Genomic DNA, 14,082 nt, shown 5'->3' with positions numbered 1-14,082 from the left:
GGAAGGGAAATTCAGCTGGAACATGAGAGGAGCAGAGAGCAGGCACCTGCCACTGCCAAGCCATCAATGTTTGTCACTAAGGTACACTGGGAATTGGTCTTTCAAGAGAAATGAATCCAAAGTGCAGAGAGGAAACTTTTGATCTCAGAGCAATGAACCATGCCAGTTCAACGCATCCGAACAAGGTGATGGCTCTGACTGTGCAAGCATAACCCTGTGCCCTATGGGCTAGCAAGACTTGGTAGACAAGTGTGTGTGGATAAAAATTAACATGAATAATTTGCAAGCAGGTGTGCATATGCAGGAGGAACAGATAAGATGAAGAACTGTTTTGCATATAGATATGATGATAATGGTGGGGATTTATGTTTGGTTTAGAGTATTTTGGGTTTTGTTTGTTTGTTTGTTTTTGGGTATTTTTCACTACAAGCCAGAAGAACCGAATTGCTGGAGTGATACAAACAGCACTTTTTTTTTTTTTTTTCCACACTTTGGCCTCATCGTGGGGGAGCACACCAGCATTGGGTTTGCTGGGCAGGAAAGATGTTTCTTCTGCTCGATCCTTCCTTGGCTGTGCAACTCTGGCTCCCTAAAGCCAGATACTCAGCATCACATCCCCAGATATGAATGGATCTGAGTCACAGAAAGATATTTTGACTGCTTTGCTCAGGGTCTTCTACTCCTACAGGGAATCACAGAATCACAGAATTTCTAGGTTGGAAGAGACCTCAAGATCATCGAATCCAACCTCTGACCTAACACTAACAGTCCCCACTAAACTATATCCCTAAGCTCTACATCTAAATGTCTTTTGAAGACTTCCAGGGATGGTGACTCCACCACTTCCCTGGGCAGCCTGTTCCAATGCCTCACAACCCTTTTGGTAAAGAAGTTCTTCCTAACATCCAACCTAAAACTCCCCTGGTGCAACTTAAGCCCATTTCCCCTTGTCCTGTCACCAGGCATGTGGGAGAACAGACCAACCCCCACCTCACTACAGCCTCCTTTGAGGTACCTGTAGAGAGCAATAAGGTCGCCCCTGAGCCTCCTCTTCTCCAGGCTGAACAAGCCCAGCTCCCTCAGCCGCTCCTCGTAGGACTTGTTCTCCAGGCCCCTCACCAGCTTCGTCGCCCTTCTCTGCACCCGCTCAAGCACCTCGATGTCCTTCTTGTAGCGAGGGGCCCAAAACTGAACACAGTACTCGAGGTGCGGCCTCACCAGAGCTGAGTACAGGGGGATGATCACCTCCCTAGCCCTGCTGGTCACACTGCTTCTGATACAAGCCAGGACGCCGTTGGCCTTCTTGGCCACCTGAGTACACTGCTGGCTCATATTCAGCTGACTATCCACCATCACTCCCAGGTCCTTCTCTGCCTGGCAGCTCTCCAACCATTCCTCTCCCAGCCTGTAGCTCTTCTTGGGGTTATTGCGCCCCAGGTGCAGGACCCGGCACTTGGCCTTGTTGAACTTCATGCAGTTGACCTCAGCCCATCGGTGCAGCCTATAGAAGGGGATAGTCTCTACCCGCTCTTCTCCATTTTACACCAGTTCAGTCTCATCTCCCAGGTTATAACCAAAAGGCTTCACACACCTCATAATCAATATCCAAGTGATCTGAATCCCCCTTTGTTCGGAAATGCTGAGTGTGCTTGTCCACCGTGAAGTTCACTTGCTTGTTGAAGCGCTCTATGAGAACTGAGTGCCAATGCTGGTCATCTAGGAGGCTGCCCAGGGTGACGGACGTGTGGCTGTTAGTGGAGTGCAGGTTGGAGTCCCCTGGAGGAACAGAGACAAGGCATAAGATGTTAGAATTAATTCCAGGCCCTTAAATCAAGGGTTAGGGCTCAAGAGGAGAGAGGAGCAATGCAAACTGGAGCCCTGCCCAGAAACAGACCCATCATAAAGCTTCCCTTAGACTCTCTGGACCTCTCTTTTATATCTGCATGTATACACACTTTTCTTTCCCTGCTGTTTTAAGAGCTCCCTTTGAGTTGCACCAAAGTCTGCTGTCTATTCACACTAACAAAATACTCCAGACATTTCAGTTGCAACTACGTGTTTTTTATATTTTAGCAAGAAAATTACACCTGACCATTTTCAGAGGAAAAAAAAAAAAAAAAAAGAACCACAGTCAGTGAAACAACACAATTGCAAGTGTTTCATTCAGTTCTAAGAGATCCTTAAACCTGTTCTAGATCTCTGCAAGTTTAGATTAAGAATCATACAAATATTTAGGGCCTAGCCCTGGTGATTTCAAGCACCCTTCTGTTTTACAGCTGACTGCATGTCTGAACATTTCAGAGAGACTCATTTAAAGGGAATGTGTCTTTTATTTTATTATTTTTATTTTTATTTCGTATTAATATCCCAGCAGAATGGAAAGAAAACATGCTCCAAAACTGTCAAGCAAGATGCAAGCACATTTTGACACACGTCAAAATACTTGCCTCTGACATATGAATGGACACGGAGGATATGAAATAGCCAAAATCTGTAAATTTGAGGCTATTGTTGAAAGAAAATAACTCTTATCTGAGAGTATGCATTCACACAGCCTCTTCCCTGGAAGAAGTTAACATAATATTTTTAACTATACCATATTCTCATTCTAGCATTAAGCATTTGGAGGAGGAGAACAAATCAATGGAGTCAAAGGATCCCATATTCAGGGGTTCAAGATGTAGTTATTTGGTCCAAGTAACATTCAAATGACTAATTAGAAAAATGTTACTTTATCATTTCTACCATTTGATGAACAAACTAAATTAAAAGAAAGAAAATAGGAGTTGGAGACTAAACAATTACTGAGCTTACATAAGAATGAAATCCCAGAGAGCTGTGGAAAATTGTTACTAACATTTAAAACAAAGAAAATTAAGCACAAGGAGAAAAAAAATGCAGAAGAAATTATCTTGAATTCTATTTTAGTGTCTCCAGTTTGTTACCACGAGTTTATGACTTCTTTACTAGACAAACTTACTGAAGTGTTCTGGAACTGGAAAAGAGGGCTTCAGGTGGAACTTAACAATATGTCTAAATAACTGAAGGGAAAATGCAAAGAAGACAGAACCAGGCTCCTTTCAGTGGTGCCCAGTGACAGGACAAGAGGCAATGGGCACAAACTGGAACACAGGAGATTCTGTCTATACACCAGGCAACATTTCTATACTGTGTGGGTGACAGAGCACTGGCACAGGTTGCCCAGAGAGACAGTAGAGTGTCCTCCTTGGAGATCTTCAGAAGTTGCCTGGATGTGGTGTTGGGCACCCTGCTCTGTGCGGCCCTGCTGAAGCAGGGGTTTGGACCAGATGGTTTCTGGATGTCCCCTCTGATCTCAACCATTCTATGATTCTAAGAAATGCTAGTCTAAGATCTGTCCCTACAAATACCATATATTTCTTAATGTTACACCTCCCATTTTTATTAAAACCAGCCTTTAGCAGTATAACCAATGTGTACATGAACCACAAATGGCTCAGACTATTTATTCAAAGTTATTAAGACTGAGAGCACTGGTGAGAAAATCTCCTCCTTGCCCTCACCCCATGGTTAACAAAAGGAAAGTTTTTTTTTTTGTTTTAGCTTTCTATTTAGATGGGCTACGAGGGCTTTCACACCAAGTTAAACACCCAAATACAGTAAATGCAAGTCCTGCCCTGACTTAAGTGCTAGCAATACTGACATGGAAACTGCTGCCCAACCTCTCACATATGAGAAATGTGAGTCAGCATGAACTGCTGAGGTAATATCATGGCTCTCCCACAGCTGAAGCTAATGAAGATTCTGCAATAAGGCTTGGAGACAGGGAATAATCACTCCTACTACAGTAACTCCTGACATCAAAGTGCTTTAGGGTATTCGCCAAGGAAAAGCAAGCACCCTTCTACAGAGAGAAACTAAGCCAGCCTTTCTTCTCCTGCAGTCCAATGTGATCACATGCTCAAGGCCTTCCACATATTCACAGTTCTCAATTACAGCCATCTCCAGGAACAAAGTGATATCAATGTGCACAATGTTTTGATCGGAGTGTTTTCATTTAATTTCTGCATTCTCTGCCAAGTTCTAATCATAGAATGGAAAAAATGAGACACAGCAAAAATAAACCTTTAGAGCCTCAAGCCATATTTCCTGGGAATTATGTTTTTAAAAATAACAACAATAAAATATCAATAAAAAAGTGAAAGAAGCAGAACTTTTTAAAATAAATAATATTGCTGCTTCAATGCATCATCAAACAAAAGACCAAAAGTAATAATTAAGCAAGCTCTACTGTGGCCATCTCTAGTTAGGAGAGCCAAGGCCTCTTCTTGGCTCATCTACCATGTGTCCTGCATGACATCAGTCACGTCTATTCTCTTTTCTTTCCCCTCTCACCTTCTCTGACCAGTATTTAAACTCTGAGTTCCCTGAAGCACACAGCAGGTGTTGCTGGTCTGAGCTGAAATTGCTAGATACTGCTTAATATAAATAACATTGATAAAAGCAACTTGAAACAATCCTTGTTAGAGCAATATGTGCACCAATAATCCTAACTGTTCTTACCCAGGTTGATGTGCAATGAGAGCTTTCCTTTCTGCATTTCTAAGGTAATGTAGTCTCCACGCTGTCCTTCTCCATGGAATAAGACTCCATCCCCCTGCATGCTCTTGAACTTCAAGGAAACCACATCTTTGAATGTGCTCATAAGCTTCTGATTGAACCTGTAGAGGAGGGAACTTCTGCCATCGAAGTCTGCAATATCTGACTCTGGGAGAAAGAAAATGGCAAAATGAAGAGGGACAGCATCAGGAAAGGGAATATTTAAATAATTGAGTAGAAAAGTGTACATCTACAGGTTGTAATGGCACCTGTGTGACCCTGATATTACATTTCATCCATTTCCAATCCTCTCTGTTCAGGTTATAAGGAATGCTAGAACAGAATTCCTCTGCACTTTTCCTCCTCGTTCTCATGCAAGATTTGTTTTCTTACTTTACTTTTTAAAGCAGGCCAGGCACTTTCCATTGTATTCAGATCTCCAGAGCATCCCTTGTCATGTTTGTTGTTTGTCTCTTAAACACACACAGCATATTATTCATTACTTCGAACACTTCAGTTCTTACTCCACTCACTTTTTCTAGCTTCACAAGTGTCTGTTGAGCTGTTTCTGCATGTTGGCCATGCCCGCATCCACCTTTGCATCCAAATAGGCATCATCTTAGCCTCTAGGGTTGGCTGCTTGATTGTGATGGGCATTTATCAACCATGTTTCTGCATGCAAATTGACTAGGCTGGCAACAATTTCCAAATACCAATTCAAAAAACTTTTGAAGGGATTTCATGGAAACTGTGCATCTAACCTGATTATACACCTTCAAAAATCCTATTAGAAGCATATTTTCCTCTTCAGCCAGCCTCCAAAACCTGATCATTGTGATGGGAAACAAGCTGTCAGTTCTTCAATTGAAATTTCCTGTGGCAGCAGCAAAATACAGTACTCTCTTTACATAACAAAGTGGCATTTTAAGCAAAACAGATTTTTAGTAAACTTGTGGTTTTTTTTTGTTTGTTTTGTTTTTCTTTTTATTTTCTTCCCTCTTCCCCACTTTTTTTTTTTTTTTATTATCCCTTCACCTTCTTTACATTACCAGAGCATTTCACATAGTTTTAAATATTTTTAACTAATGCATCATATTCAAATGTGACTGACATATATTAACTCAATTCTAAGTTATCCAAATGCAATTTGTTAAAAATCATGGATAAAATAAGTACTTGTAAATAATAAATCAATTGGTATTTCCTTTTCTTAACAGAAATAATAAAAAATAAGAACACCAGAAGAAAATCAAAACAAAACAAAACAAAAACTCGGAACAAACATTTAACATTCTACATAACTACTGGGATACATATTTAAACACAAAGCATATCTTTTCAGTGAAGAAGAAGAAAGAGCATAGGCTATCTTTGTTTGCAAACCACATACTTTAATGATAATTTAAAGCAGTTTTGTTTGTTTGTTTGTTTGTTTCATTTTCTTTTGAAAAGTATCTGAAAGGTCCATAAGTAAGAGAATCAAGACTTCCTGGTCAGCAACTGTATTATGATTAAAGCTAGTGTTTTAAGTCACTTAAGCTACCTTGAGAGTTCTTCCACCCTTTTGAGCTTTAATGGTAGTTTCACTTTTTCTTCTTTAAAAAACAAAAATAATAGTTGTGGATCTCCCCCTCTTTTTTATTTTTCTTTTCTTTTTTTTTTTTTTTTTTTTAACTGCACCAAATTTAAAGATTTTTTTCTACATACTCAGAAAATAAACACCTGTTAATGATTTGTTACTACAGAACGCATCATTCATAACTTCTGCATGTCAGAATAACAATTTCTACAAAAGTTTGACAGCACACTACGAACTTGCAGGTAGTTCAAAATTTAAATTTCATGGAACATTCTATCACTCCAAAACTGATTCCGTTAAAAATAAATAAATAAATAAATAAATATTTATTCAGAGAATGAAACTACAAATTATCCTGGGAAAAAAAATCCACTACAGAATAAACTAGACTAACTTCTTATCTTATGTTGTTAGAATTATAAAATGCTGTTTAGAATCACAAGTGTAACAGTTGTTGCTGTAGGAAGCATTGTTACAGAAGTATTTATGCCATCTGCTTGCCCTGTTTTTACTTTTGATTTATGTGTTCAAGTTCACCCTCTCCCTCCCTAGAATTGCTGCTTTCTCTCTATTGACACTTTGACTGCCAGTTTCTATAAAGAAAATTCAATTCATGGTTTAATTCTTATGAATTTTCTCTAGCTAGATTAAATACTTCAAGTTGTTTAAAAAGTGAATTGTAAGTGCATAATAAAAACAGTTTCATTTTAACACAGGCAGAAATTGGGAAATAGCTTAGAAAATATATATAGTATTTGATTTTCAGTGCATTTCGTGGTTAAAGTAGATTTTCCTGCTAAGTGTCCAAAACAAAGATGCTGCAAGAGAAAGAGAGAAATGATTCAGTGGTTTCGTATAGCAGTCTTTTTTTTCTTTCAAGATCCTCACCCCAAATAATCCAGGCTCTCAGTCTGAATTCACACTTCACTCCTTGTTCTTATGTCTCCACTAAGCCACAACGTAACATGCAATTTCTAGAACAGTTCTGATATCACCACTTACAGGGTGTAATACAAAGGAAAACCTGCTTCAGAAAAATTCTGCTTCACTAATTATCATTTGTGAGGACACTGACCAATAAATAGCCTTGAATGAAACGGGAATATGCCAAATAAATGCTAACACTGGCTTCCAAAAGTCATTAGTGGCAGTTTGCATGACAACAAATCATTGGCTTCCCGTTAAAAACTGAAAGATCTAGCACAATTCTAATGCAATCACTGCAGAAAATTTGCTTGATTGCTCGATGTTTATTTAGAGCCCACACATGCCTGTAATCCACTTGTGCAAGAGAACAAGGATTTGAAATTTTGTAAGTCTCAGAAAATCTGTAGAAATAACAAAATAAAAACACGTGGTTTTATTCTGCACTACCCACTGGTTTACTTGTACTTACTGAAGAGAGACTTTATTCAGTCTTCATACTTTCCTATGCCGTCCTCCACCAACAAAGCTACAAAATTCATCAAAAGTGAGACCAGGTAAAAGCTTCTTCCGTGTTATTCTTTTCTGACCCACAATTCAAACAGATTCCTCTGCTGTAAATACATACATCTTTCTGCTCACAGCTGAAGAAGTCTCCATACAATAGAAATTCATCGAGCCTTTCTTAAATTCATTAGAGGCTCAAGGGGAGCTGGTTACTTTATTCCACTTCAATTTGGTTTCCCAACACAGGTCCTAACATTAAAGTCACTTGGGGGTGGTTGGAAACAGCCAGTTGAAGGTGGATTATCAGGCTAATTCAGCCTGTAAATAATAATAATAACAAGCAAATAAATAAAAATGGCAACATGTGACAGGAGGACTCGACCTATGAGACTAGTTAGGCTAACAGAAGACAGGCTGGGAGCAAGGTGAGAGTATAGAGTTTACCTGTGCAGCAAGGAGACAGGAGGCAGCAGAGAGGATGCTCATTTATTCTTAAAAAGACGGTCCTCCCTAGTGATTTTGGAAAAAGTAGCCACACAGGCAAAATTATTCCAAAATATCCTCAAGGAACAGTTTCAATTTGAGACAAAAACTCTTATTCTGGCACCTGCATCAATGAACAGAAGCCTTAGCTCCCTGTAGGAGGTAGGAGCTCTGTTCCCTGTCTGAGTAGACATCCCTCCTGGCTGGTCATGACTTTCTGGTTTCAGGTAGTCTGAAGCAACCTGACCTCCCTCTCTACAGCCCTCTCACACAGGCATCCCAAGGGATGAATGTAAACGAGTACCTCAGAGGTGACTGTTCTGCTAGGCAGCTCTGACCCTATCACAAATCTATGTCTGACTCCTGGTAAGCGATCCTTTGGGTATTTGTCTTACACAGGTGGTTACAAACACTACTGGTCAGTGCCTTCAGACAGACAGTGGTTCTCTGTAACGTGTTCTTTTCCATCTTATCAAAAGACAAAGGAGGGAAAGGTGGGGGGTAGGGAAGAGAAAGAGAAAAAAGAGATCAAGAATCATTTCATCTAAAAACACAATATCAGATCATATTCCCTGGAGCAACGAGAGCAAAAGATGAGAAATTTAAGTCCTGAACTGCAAATGAAAAACTCATCTCTCAAAGGCAGAAGATACCCTATCTCACACCCTATCATTGTTTCTCCTGTGCTTTCCCAGCCTGTTAAATGAACATACCCCTGATCCTGCTGATGCATTTTGGGCCGTTAACCAGTTACAGAATATGATCAGCATCTTCAATGCAGCTATAAATCTTATCCTATAAAAGCAATTGTGTCAGCAGATTTTTTTTCCCCTCTGCTAAACTAACAAGACTATTCCCAAGTATAAAGATAGTCCCATGCTCCCCAACATCCAAAGCAATTGGTTTGCCATTGTCTGAACACCAGCTCTGTTGCAGCTCCAGTTATCTGTCATAATCACACTATTTCTGGAGTCTCTGCTACAAATGGCCAGTGAGAGCTAATGCACACCTCTTAATGGAAGTTTCTATTTAACGCATCATACATCCCTTTATCTGAACAGGATGCTCTTTCAAATCAAGACCATTTCATTCCTATTTTAGTACCTATTTTGAGGATGTGAGATGGAATCTTGCAGGAATTTCCAATAAATGTAATTAAATTTAATTTAAATACCTACTTGCAGTGTGAGGAGGAAAACAGCAACTAGCATGTCTCCTCTGACAGCCCTGAGTGCTTTGTTTCACATGAACTTTGATCTATATAGGATAGGGTCAAGCAAACTCATAGGCCTGAAAAAGCTTTGCTGGTAAAAATATGTATTTGTGTTCCAATGAACCAATCTCAGCTGGCAGCCAGCTCTTTTGACAGACTACTGTTTGAGATAAATTCATAATAGTATATTAATCATCCCAGGAGTAATGAACTACAACGAGTGCCATTCAGCAGCACAGTTCAGTCACATGGTAAGTCAGCCACTTTGGCATCTAGTGTATATTGCAGTTAATCTCTAATATGATCGTTTGATATTTTGTTGTTACTGTGTTCTGGCAGAAACTCTGTGACCTACAAGACCTGATGCCTTCCATCTCCCTCCTACTACACAGTCATCGTTGAAAGCTACCTTTGCCAGAAGTTAGCACAAGGTTGTGCTCCTGGGACCTGTTCAGCAGTGTGCTGCACAGCACAGGCATGCTCCACAACTGGAGGTCAGAGCCTTGCACAGGCACGAGTGTCACACCCAGCTCTGCCGTCACAAAAATGCTTAAGCAGCAAAGCCACAAACCATCTTCTGCTCAAATACTCAATGTCAACAAGGAGCTGATGAGATCGGAGACAACCTACGGAACCACAGGCCATTTTGCATGCCTTGGTGTAGCAGTGAGGTGCTCGTATTCATGTTTGGCAGTAGTCCCGCATTTTAACAGACGTACAGCAGCACATTAAATTCAAATGGCCTAAGCTGTCAGTATCCCCAAACTTTTATTTAAGCCATCCAATGAATGCTGCCACTTGCACAAAAAGAATCTCCAGCTTGCCTCTAAATCATTGCTTCTGCGACTTTCTGCCCAGAATACATCACTATAAAGCAACTCTGTTTCCAGATCAGGTACCACACTTTGGGGGCAGCAGTTGCTTGAAAGGTGGAATATACAGACAGAAGTCAAGCATCACCTGAATTTTAACTTGCTGTCACAAGTAGTTTAAGAGGTAGAAATCATCCAGTGGTTGCAGATGTATATTCGTGCAGGATCTGGTTCACCTGTATCCCCCATAAATGTGTTCTCTTTTTATGATATGCTTCACAACTGGAATCAAAGCAAAAATGCTGGCAGAAAAACTTTCTTCAACTTTAGTGGACTTAAGAGCAAATACTCTGGTTTTGTTTACTTAAAGCCTTTAAATCATTACAACAGCATAGAGAGGATTGGGCATAATTGGGAATCAGGTTCTTACAGATTAATTTGTATCATCTTAACCCTTTGGTACCAGTAGGTGATTAGAATGCTGTTCTTACTTCTAGCCTCACATCCCTTCTTTTATACACACAGATGTTTGCATGAAGGCTCGTCTCTTAGAGATGCTGTACATTTGGGCCATTTGTTCTTCCTTAAGCTTAATTTTCTCCATTACTTGTCCCCTACTGCCTCTAGTGATTTTATGTCATTTCTTTTAACTTTTTTCAAATTATTTATATGTTTCCTGTGCCAGGATTGAACATGGTGGATGAGTCTGCATGCTGTCGAGCATTACAAAATGCATTATGAAGGTGTACACCAGCTCAGGATCTGCTGCAGACATTCCGTCAGTTTAACAGTAAAGATGACATTTTATAAATGATCATACATCTTCGTACACTGCTAGAATGCCTGGGTTAGGAGTAGCCAAGACTGTGAAGCTATATAAGCAAAACTTGTAGACAGGTATTGCTTGGCATACACAATTTGCCAGACAGAAATCTGAATGGCACATTTATATAAATGGAATGAATATTTCAACACCCTGTAAAACTTTTATGAATCCCTTTATTTCTTTTCTGCCTTGCTTCAATCTCACACCTTAATTCTCTACAACCATTTTTATTTCCAGTAACTGCAGGGTACGGGATAAAGAGGAAGACTTAGATGATATCAGCACAAGGAAACTCAGCCAGCAAGTCACTCTGAAGTCTTCTTTATATCACAGAAGATACAACCACAATCTGACATGGAGGTAGTGCCCATACAGTATTTCACATGGAGAGCACCAAATCACATTCAGCTGAAAAAATTTCCATCTTCAGTTCCAGTTTTTATTTGCAGCAAGTCTATTTGGACTACATTTTTTATAGCAGAGGTTTGGTCACTGTAATGAAAGGAAGTTCCTTGGGAATAGATGATATAGCTGCTCTGGAATGGTGACATCAAGGGCAGTTGGTTTTGATTTGCAGGTTTCAGTTTACACATCCACTGGTGGGAATGAAAAAGATCTCTTGGCATAAGTAGCTACCTGTCCAGATCAGGACACTGCAGGTCTGTACTTAAATGAATAGTCCATAGTGCCTGAGCATCCAAGTAGATGGAGAAGCAGCATCTTAAAAAAAAAAAAAAAAAGCTGAACGGAACTTCTGGATCAACGCAGACTATAGTCCTGGCCTTCACCTGGTTTCTATGATTCTATAACAAGATTCTACAGGCAAAACCACGTGAATTGTCTGTGAAGCCTGAGAATGCTGATGAAGCCACTGAGAGTCCAGGAGTGTGCTCTCAATGCAGTGGAATCATGTGAATCAAAAGTTTTAAGACAATTGGCACTTTGATACAGCTCAGATGAATCCAATAACTGTCCCAATTAGGAGTTTTACCACTTTTTTATTTACAACCTCTTTTCTACACATCCGAGGAGGAGATAAGGACCTGATCTAAATAGGGAGATGTACAATTACAGTTGCATCACATGATGGTGATCTATGCCACACCACATTGAATTTCCTGGCCAAAGCTTGCAAATCCCCTCAACTCCCCAGTAAAATTTTACCTGTCTCCAGCAGTGTCTCTGAACACTATAAAGTCACATTTCAGAAATAAAACCACAGCCACCAGTGAAACAAATACTAGATTTGTGTTTCCTCATTTGTGCACTTGTCTTCATTTTATGCCTGGGAGCAACACTGGTTCTTTTTCTTTACTTTCATACTCTTCCATGGTCGTAGGTCATATATCTGCAGTACACAGAGATAACTACACAGATGAAACACCCGCAGGTAACAGTGTTCATAAGCTGCTCCAAAGCCCACATGACAAAGTGTTACAGATAGTGTCTCAGAAGATATTCACCATATCTTGAAGAAAAGCATGGAAGAAAACTCCCATGCAAAAATGATAAAGCAGCAAAATTCTCTCTGAAGCTATGAAATCATCAGCCTCAAATAGAAATACTAGCTGCACAAGCTGCACCACTCTCCTCAACTAGATAACATGCCTTAAAAACAAAAATAAACTACTACATACTAAAAATACACTTAAGCAGATGGTAGTATCATTCCTAAATTAAACCCTATACAAAGATCCCAAGTAGCTCTGTGTCCTTCACTGGGGCAGGAGGTTCCACAGCATTAGACCACCTTGTGATCACAAGCAGCAGCAGATCACTGTGTTGGGCTTAGCTCTGGGAAAGCTTCAGCAGCTGAGCTAGATGGGCTAGCACATCCCCATGCAGAAAGACAAGACAAGAAAGACTGAAAAAATAAATGACTATGTATTCCATGTTGCATTTTAATTCATACTCTGATGCATCCCTCCTGCAGCACTGACAGCACCAACAAAAGCTCTTTGAGAAAATGTGAGTTAGGATTTTGCCACTTACTATAGGAGCAGCCGAAGACCTCTACTCTCAGTCCTATCTGCCCACCGACATTCCACTTCAGAGGGACGAAGCGCAAGAATCGGGCTTTCATGGAGTGCAGGAGCTTGTGGTGAACCACACTGTCAGCATTGCTGTTCCCTGTGAAAACCTGGAACAACAGAAATCTTTGGTGAGCACTGAGTTCAGAATTAAGGATGTAAACTGCCATTCCCTTCCCTGAATCTTATTCTTATAAATTACTTAAAATTATTTTGATTGTTTTCTTCCAAGCGCTGTGTGTCTTCTGCAGTGAGAAAGGAGGGAGACAGGAGCACACAAAGCATCTCAGCAGAGCGGAGGAACACATTGGTGCATTCAGGTCAGCAGAAAGAGGTGAACACAAGGCACTGAGATTGGAGAGAGCTTGGTAAGGCAAACAGGACATGTACACATGCAACAGAAAACTCAGCAAGACACAGGAAGAGATGAAAGCCTGAGTCAGGACACATGACAGTCAGGAGTTTGACAGCTTGCACTCATGAGAATTAAAGCCTGCACAAACAGTAATAATTAAACTTTCTTTTCTTGACTATTCGATTAATTGCCTACAACTGCAAGCCAAAATTAATGGTCCTACTCAGAATTAACACTCAATAAAAGGAAATTTTCTCTTTGAATTTTTACTCAAATGTTCATTTTTTCCCAAGACATGTTGTTAAAAATTATAAAAAAAATAAAAAACGAAGATCATGGTGTTCATGCATTACTAAACCCAGTGTGTCACTGTTTTATACAACTACATTCAATAAAAGTACTCTTGAACCTTTATAAGGCACAATACTTTGAAACCTTAACACGCTTTTTTTCATTTCACCTTAAAAACACTGAACTGGAAAAAATCTCCTATATGCGCTAAGCCTTATTTTCTGCTCAATCATTATTGCAAAAAATAGCATACGCCTCAATCCCTAAGACATGGTGAGCAAGTGCATTTCATTGCTATTTTGCTCAGCTCTGAAGATGAATAATCTTACTGAAACAATCTCTACAACCCCAGCTACCTCAATAAAGTGAAGAACCCTACAAAACATGGGACTTGTTAGAAGCTTATCAGGCTGAAAAGGGTATATAATTCTGCTACAGTATCCCAATTGTCCCCAAAGCTTTGTTTATCCTGTATCTCTTATAA

The 14,082-nt window shown here is 39.9% G+C and overlaps 1 protein-coding gene across 1 annotated transcript in view; it reads right to left on the bottom strand.

Annotated features, from left to right (window-relative positions):
- Nucleotides 1-14,082, bottom strand: part of CNTNAP5 (contactin associated protein family member 5) — a 282,395-nt gene that overhangs the window by 142,856 nt on the left and 125,457 nt on the right. Inside the window, exons 4-6 of the mRNA XM_082763797.1 lie at nucleotides 12,915-13,062; nucleotides 4,543-4,746; nucleotides 1,592-1,776 (exon numbers count right to left, since the gene is read on the bottom strand). Coding sequence (XP_082619923.1) covers nucleotides 1,592-1,776; nucleotides 4,543-4,746; nucleotides 12,915-13,062 — 537 coding nt within the window. The remainder of the gene's footprint in view (nucleotides 1-1,591; nucleotides 1,777-4,542; nucleotides 4,747-12,914; nucleotides 13,063-14,082) is intronic.

Source organism: Aythya marila (assembly GCF_965140915.1).
Source record: "Aythya marila genome assembly, chromosome: 6".
Taxonomy (NCBI): Eukaryota; Metazoa; Chordata; class Aves; order Anseriformes; family Anatidae; genus Aythya; species Aythya marila.
The sequence above is the reverse complement of the archived record's forward strand: the minus strand, read 5'-3'. Positions and strand labels throughout refer to the sequence as shown.